Below are 8,980 nucleotides of genomic sequence, written 5' to 3'. Positions count from 1 at the left end.
ATATATATATATTACCAATCTATTAAAATAATTCTATTAAATGTGAAACAAGTTTTTGTTACTTTCTATTCTCAATCGCTTATAGCTTAATTCAATCAGATTTTTTTATTAAAAAGTGATTTTAAATTAATCAAAGAATTTATTAATACATGAAAATTAGGGAAAAAAAATTTGTAATTGCAAAAAATTCTAAGAACAAAAAAAGATGGCGTACCGCCATCAGCAGTGCCTGCATGTGGAAGCGATAAATTACCTCTGACCAAATCGATTACCCCCCAAATTTGGAAATCGCGGTACTATGAGGAATGAAGATTCGACCGTGCAGGCGTGCAAATCCGTGATCTTAAAACGAAGTTGCATGCGCAATCGGGAATCTGATCAAGAAGCTTATCGGATGATCTGAAAAGCTCAAGACGACATATGATAACACTAACTGAACAGATCTGCCACATAGTGATCTACATAACGATCGATGCTTAGTTGTGTCATCCCACACGCTTCCGAAAGTCATCGTTTTCCAATCGCTATATAAACAGAATTTGTCAATATCGGAGCGTATGCGAGAAATTAGCGAATTTTTTTTTCGATGTTTCGAATGACTTAAGCGACTCTACTGCGATTAAATATAACATTTTCATGAAATATTTATTTAGACATGAAACATTCTATGTGTTGTTAATAAAAATGTCGCGATTATTTTCTAAAAACCGAATCGAAGAATGATCGTTCAAATAATGGCCATCTAGTGATAAATTCTCAAACTTCCGTTATACCAGAACGATCTGAAAAGATCTTATTCTTCTTATACAAAGAAAAGAAAAATAATGTTAGACAAATGAGTTGACCTGAATGCTATTTCATTTTGAGAAATAAAAAAAAGCAATAATAAAACTGAATACAAAATTATTAAATGTATTAAATATAACAACATATGCTATCATTTTGTATGTAAAAATGATCTGGACATAATAACGAAATAATCTTCGCTCATTATTCAATTTAATATTCAATATAAATAATTTATATTGTGCTATCACCTTATAATTAATATCATCTATAAATAAAATTTACATTTTGCCTTGAGAAGCTAAAAAGAAATTTTATTGTTATAAAGATTATATAAACTTACATAAGTAGAAATTATTTTTTGTCTCTACGATTATTACAATATAGGTTATAATTATTGTGATAACAATTATCTCTATTTTTTATTCATATTGAAAATATAGAATTGATATAAGCGATTGATATATTGATTGATGTTCACGACATACATTGCCAATCAGGCGACAAATATAATGCTGATGATACATTATATACGCAAATTAAATTAAATTTTAAAACTATAAGAATTATAAAAATTATTCTAGAATAATTTTTTTCAAACGAAAAGAAATATGAAATAAAAAATATTAATAAAAAATATTAATTTTTATTAATATGTCTAACATTTAATACTTGCGATAATACCTTTTATAATTGAGAATATATTTTCAAATCAATTTCTTTCGAATTATATCGAATTCGTTATATCATTTTTACTGTAAATTATCTTATCGTATTATTAACATTGATTTATTCTAGTCTACTAATTAAGTATTAAGAATTCGTTTCAGCTTATTAATTAATAATTTTATAAATCACAAAAGAAATTAATAATAATACCCATGAGAATCACAATCAATTATATGTAATAAAACGCATATATACGTTTTATTATATAATATATGACTAATTTATATTAGCTCTCATTAGCATTATTATTATTAATTTTTTGTGATTTAATCTTTAGAGCCTTTTCTTAAGTTCAATTTTATTTCATTTTATGAACTTGATTTTATCTAAGAAACTTCCGCCTGTACTGCGTACTGGGAAGGATTTCATTCTTATTTTTCCATTTATATTACGTCATTATAAATATAAGATATATTATTAATATAAATTTGTTTTAGATGTACTATGGCGTTACCATCGAATCAATGGACGATCGCCATTAGCCTAATTGCCCATTGGCTTTGTTACTTCAACAGCGCAGTGAATCCTGTCATCTATAATTTTATGAGTGGTAAGAAATCGCGGATATTGATACGTCGCTTTTAATGCACAATGCCCAACGTTATGTCTGTATTCAGAATGCACTTTCACGATGTTAGCGTTTATTTAACATGTAGTTCACATTACATATACTATAGAGTTGTAAATATAAAAGCGCATATTTATCGATAAAAGAGTATTCTGAATACGAATTTACGTCTCTCGAACGTCGTCATGTTGAAAAAAAATCTCTGATCCAGTCGGATTTATTCTGGAATATTCCGCGAATATGGATATATGTGGTAACATTTTCCGGATACGGAGTTCCGTATACAAGATTACCGAATGTACGAAGTGACTTCTATTAAAATGCATGACACGTCCGAGGTACGCAATTCCTCTACCGTTGTTGCTGCTTATTCACAGCGCGAAACTAGTCTGTTCTTCACGCTGAATTAACTCCCGCGGCAACGACTGCCAAAATTTTCATTTCACTTTTTTTTTGTTTTCGTAAAAAGACTAAGACGATTCCGGTCGGACTTTAAATGAACTTGCGCAAATCATAATGAACGCAATATGAAAACGAGTTTTCTCAATGTCTTATCAAACAGAAGAATCTTGAGAATTGAATTTTTAAATTAATCACAATCAAAAAATTTGAATCTTTTACTGAGAAAGAAGCTTTTCGGAAAAAGGCCAAATATTTCTAATATTTCTATTTCTAATTACTATTTCTAGTTTATTAATTATTTTTTAGAGGCGAAAAATAATTAAAAAAATTATGTAATTTTTTTCTCTGCAATTATAAAGCTTGACATTTTATTCTCAATTTCGAAGATTAACAATTTAATTTTACTTACTTATTAAGCTTATATCAACTAAATTCGAAGATTATATCAATCCTTCTATATATCAGACAGGTCCATTAAATCTGTATACGTTTCAGCGAGAATACGTATGCAAAACTGATTAAAACGTTATCATAATATACATTTTGTATGCTTGAAGTATCGTGCAATCATTGTATCATATTTTAATGACATCTCCTGGAGATTAATTAAAGTAGATGATCCTGACATAAACCTGTTGAAATCTGTAAGCTATGCGCATATCAACTTGTCATATGTCATTTTCATATCAAAAATTTCCACTCAGCTGATCAATAATTAATAATAATAATCGTAAATTATCTATTAATAATCACTTATAATTAATTCATTATTTGAAGGCAATCAAACATCAAATATTTTTGTTGAAAATATAAAAATAATATTTAAATAAAATATGAAATTAGTAAATTATAAATGTGCCTGGAAATCGATCATTTTTATCATGTCTCACTCTGTCATTCTTTATTTTTTATATTTACAATATGATATATTACGATACATTAATATTGTTTCTTATATTTTTAAATAAATCTAACATTAATATTTTAAAACATTTCAAAATATTGTATGATTGATATCCAAAATTAATTTTATAAAATAAACATTAAATTTAAAATATGATTTGCTAAATATTATACAAATATTGTTTACAGAAACAAAATTTAATATTCTTTTTATTAAAATGCATTTTTTCTACTCTCAAATTTTATGTTATAAAATAAATTCTCGTATTTTAGATTCTAAAAACAAAATCAAATATTATTGTAAATACTATTTCCATTATTTACAACTAATAATTAATTTACATCGATTAACTTTATTTCCCTTAAAAAACGAAAATACTAGAAATAATTGATTCGTTGCGAAACCGCGATTCTGTGGATGACATTGTGGATCTTTTACATCTTTTTCCCAGAGAATCTGGATAAGTGGCACTTCGTTGACCGCCTCTTAAATTGTTTCTGGCTCTTCTAGCCCTGTTTGAGGAAATCCGTTTTTTCCCCTTATACTGCTTTCCAAAAGATGAGATTGGGATTGTTCCATCGAGAAGAATATAAACATTCACATATAATCTGTGAACGATCACAATCTTCTCGCTGAAACAATTCGACGAGGTTTTCTACGGATTGCTTTCCAATTATGAGTCGCGGATTTCGATTTTGTCCAATCTCGCAAGACGATAATTCGATCCACTTCGTATCTTCTAGGGATCTCCCATTTCGTATAATCCCTTGTAAATCGAGCTCTAGAAAATCTTTTTCTTCTTCATTCATATCGTATTTGAACTTCATTTCCGCACCTAGATTTCAGTTATAGTTTCGTTCTTTAAAGAAAGCCTTCCATTTTCGCGCATTGTACATCAGTTTTTCCCTCAATTCAGTTAATTTTTTAAATTAATAGATTCGTTCGTAGTTCAGTGACATTATACATTAATGTAATAAAGAAAAACTGATACAATAGTATTATAAACAAAAAGACTCATGAAATAAAAAAATGCTAAATCAGTTATTCGTTATAACGTCTGAAATTCAATATGTACATTCAAGAGAACATAAAATCCGGAATAACAGAACATTTATTACTACCAGAAAGATCTCATGTTTCCGATATACGTCTTTGTTTTAGTTTGTTTCAATGTAAACATCTCGTTATTATATTGTCAATATCATATCAAATTTCTTTTTGACATAAAAAAAATAAAAGCTATGTTAATATACCAAGTACTTTAATATAACGCAAATAATTTTTGCTCTATAAATTTTCTTAAAATATTTTTCTGTTTGTAAAAAAAAATATATTTTGTATAAAAAAATATATTTTGTAAAAAAAAATATTTATTGGATATTGTTTTTGTTTTAAATAATAAAAAATGATCAATAAATATGAATGACAGATTAGGAAAAATTAGAATAAAATTGACGCATATAATATAAAATTTAATATTTATTAATAATCATTAGCATATTATTTCTTTTTTCAAAACTATGTACTGTTTATAATACTGTATTAAAAAAATATGTAAATTAAAACTGGACAATATAAAAAATATTGTCTATCTTTTTCACACTTTAATAATATATTGAAAAGATTCTTTCTCTCTTTTGGAGAAAGATTTTTTATAACATTTCTCTCTGCAAAAAAATATAGAAAAACAAAATGCAAACTTTAAAAGTTATTAAAAATATTTCCGAAAAAAAAAAAAAAAAAAAAAAAATTGTAACATGTTTAAAATAAACAATGTTTTCCTACTGTATTTTATAAAATTGATCTTTATTGTAAAATATAAACATTATAAAAATAATTAAAATAATTATAATTGTATTAATTACAGTTTTATGTTCTAAAAATGTCAGATAATTTTACTGATTATAATTTTTCTTTTTCTCTTTTTTACTTTTTATTTTTTTGTGTTAAGTCAATGTTAAATCTGTAGTGTCAAATTTAACTTAATTTAACAAATCGCTACCGCTCCTACAAAATATATCATTATTTTTTATTAAAATGATAAATTTGACACTATATCGTGTCAATTTGACACATAGTATCAAATGTAACCATTATTTTAGTGTAAAATAACGATATGATTGAGTAGAAGCAGTGGCGACTCATGTTAAATTAAATTTAAAACTGCAGAATATAAATTTAACAGTGAATGTTTTCGTAAATATAATAAAACAAAAAAATATGTGACATTATTTAAAATAGTCTAAATAATATTATTAATACATCATATCTGTATAATGTTCTTAATTATCATTTTCATTTTTTTGCAAACCTTTTCTTATAAATAGAATGTTTAATATACGTATATTATTGGATTTAAAGATAATTTTTTAAAGATAAAAATCTCCATCACTCAAATCGACAATAAATCGACGATTAGCAAATTACGCATATTCTTCACTTAATATTAATTATAATTTGTCGTGGTCCATCCATTTTAAAGCAATAGAGAGATGTTCCAATTAATAATACTCTTTTTTTCTTTCTTTTAATATTTTTAATTTTTTCAAAAATGATAATCATGAAAAATTTATCGTGAGTTCAAACTATTTATATAAATAAATAACAATATTCACCGATTTATTCAAAATAAATTTCAAAGCAAAATAAAAAGTTATTTATTATTCTATGCAGCAGCGGAGTTGCGTTCATATGTAATGTTACATCTATGTAAAAAAAATAAGAAAAATAAATATTATATTGGTAGATCATATTATATAAAAAATTGAGAATAGTAGATATAGAGATGTGATAAAAATGATCGATTCTCTGGTTTATTAAAATACCATTTTAGAACTTATTTAAATATTATTTTTATATTCACAATAAAAATATTCACTAGTAATTAATTTGTAATATATATTCTTATGTTCCTAGCTCATTATATGTTTTAGTATAATTTTCACGAACTAAATTACTTCAATTAAAAAGTTGATTCTTTACTTACGAATATGATGCGCAACAGCGAAGTTAACAGCAAAATTAATCTATAACACATAAATATAAAAAAATTTTTAAAGTATTCAAAATAATTAACATTTAAAAAAAAATAATTATTTTGCTTAAATTAAATTTTATATATTCATATTTTTAAAAAAATATTTAAAATAATTATATAATTTTTAAATCTTTTTATCGTTAAGCATATGATTTCATAATTTTGCAAATAAAAGTCTCTTTGTTTTATAATTTTCATTTAAATCTAAAAAAGATAAAAAAATAATAAAGGAATGCTATACATTAAAATAGCACATATATAAAAAAGAAATAACTCACCTCAAGGTTGCTCCGCCGTCACTCGATGCCTCCTAGGCCTCCTCCTCCTCCTCCTCACAAGTTGTCAAAATTGCACTTCGTTGCACTCATACACAACACCTGTGTGAACACAATTTTTTTTATTGCACTCCTGATTTTTATTTCACGCACGCTTATATTGCGAAAAAATGACTGCGTATGATCGCGTAAAACTACAAACATTCGACACTTGCAATATCTCAGAAATTAATACAATAAACGAATTTCGTACCGCAGAGGGAATTTGCGAAAATTAGCCGCGGTCAATTTTCAGCAATGTACCTGTTGCTCCTATCCATTTTCATGTATTTTTTCTCCTTTCCATTTTCATGTATATATAATGATAATAATAACGTAGTTCAAATATAATAATGTAGTTCGCCTGTTATGTGAATTACTATCTTATATTAACAGAAAGTTTCGAACGCAAATAGATATGAATTAAAATAAAAGGTAAATATGAATCTTTGCGAAATGAAATTCGAGAAAACAGAAGCTTCGCCGAGCATCTATGTAATAAATTTCAACGTGGATAAATTTCTATGTTTTAACAAGTTAGTTGTAGGAGTTTGTGACCACAATGGTTGAGAATATCAATAATCATTATAACCATACGCATGGTTGCATTTTGCGTCTTGTGATAATTCTCACAATGGCATTTCGAAAATTAACACCTACTCAAGCGATTCGAGTTGCTACCTACTTCGAATCTCACCTTACAAATGATAACGGCAAAGCGACCTTGAGTAAATATATACCTACGTATCGTATACCTATACCACAAATGGCAAATGTTGAATATCGCATGCTAACTATTGCAATGTATTCTCAGGAGAAATATTATACGCCGAAATATCACACCGTGTATTACGTTCCTAATTGCGGTCTCAATTATTTATTCATAAAAGGATGACACATGGAGCAGCTTTGCGTTTCTCGAATTACTTCAAGATTCGTATAATACTCTCAATTCGTTAAGTAACAAACGCATTAAGTACCTAAAACGTTTAAATTCGCGAAAAATTCAAAGATTGATGATGTATTCATTTAAGTTATAAAGAAATTGTTATAAAGAAGCAATCGTCGAATATTATGAAATAATTACAATTGTCTCTCTCTTATTTCGTCGCTGATCAATCTCGAGGTTTAACGAAATTGGAAATCGAAGAAATTAAAAAATCACACGGTGTGAGAATGAATAATTAATTATTGCAATAATTGCAGAAGAAAATAATCGCGACTCTTAGTATCTGCCGCGATATAATTCCGACGAGCAACGTAAAAACACGCAGAGCCACTACCCCTTCGCTTGAGCCCTGGCGTTCGAATGATAGCGCGACGACCGCCCGACCTTGTATTACGCAGCGCGGCAAGTATGTTTATTACGCGTCGACTTTGTCTACGCAACGATCTTTTTCTTTCTCTTTTGTTCTTCAAACGTTTGATTACTGACATTCGTTTCTTTCTCAGAAATGAACATCAGTAATAAAAAAAAGAAGACAAACATCGAGATTAAGTATATTTAACGCAAAGCACTTCTCTTTTATGTGTCTCGCATGATTTATATAAAAATAGTAAAATATTTAGTTTTAAAATATTAAATATTTGAAATATTTTACGTGAATTGTATGTCACGGAAATATTGGCTAACACGCGTATCAATATTTCTATTACACATAGTCCGTATATTAAATTCCGTCATTACTTGTCAGACATTACTTTGATTCTCGTTGGGATATGTTATAATTTTATATCATATAATATTAAACTAAACCTTATATTTCTTATTATTGTTCCTTTGTACAAATTGACTTTCTATATTTGGAAACTGTGGAGAATGAGATCAGTCATTTGGCTTTTTAACGAAGAGACAAATTATGATTAATCACTTCTCAACCTGAAAGTAGGGAAATGCTCATCCTCAGTCTTACATAGATTTGAAATTCAACATTATCACAAAATTATTGTTAAGACATCTACGATAGTATTTATGATAGGATTCGTTGATGATGGTTTGAAGAAAACCGAAACATTCGAATAAGATAGATACAGACAACTATTATATATTTATATTTATATTATATAGACATTATTGATCACACAATTATATTAAAGTTTGCGCAACAATTTTCGCGCTGTGTTAATGCTTTTATAGTTTATATCCGATATATTTAATTATATTTCTAAAGTATTATCATGAGAAATACACATAAGAGAGATATCTCGCGTCAAATATACGCGTAACAGACGATATTTAC

The 8,980-nt window shown here is 26.9% G+C and overlaps 1 protein-coding gene across 1 annotated transcript in view; it reads left to right on the top strand.

The window, feature by feature from the left end:
• Positions 1 to 8,980, top strand: part of LOC108687122 (orexin receptor type 2-like) — a 42,241-nt gene that overhangs the window by 24,840 nt on the left and 8,421 nt on the right. Inside the window, exon 5 of the mRNA XM_018192735.1 lies at positions 1,953 to 2,065. Within this exon, the coding sequence (XP_018048224.1) occupies positions 1,953 to 2,065 (113 nt within the window). The remainder of the gene's footprint in view (positions 1 to 1,952; positions 2,066 to 8,980) is intronic.

The sequence above is a fragment of the Atta colombica genome, unplaced genomic scaffold, assembly GCF_001594045.1.
Source record: "Atta colombica isolate Treedump-2 unplaced genomic scaffold, Acol1.0 scaffold200, whole genome shotgun sequence".
Taxonomy (NCBI): Eukaryota; Metazoa; Arthropoda; class Insecta; order Hymenoptera; family Formicidae; genus Atta; species Atta colombica.
Note: the sequence above shows the minus strand (reverse complement) of the source record. Positions and strands in the feature narration are given on the sequence as shown.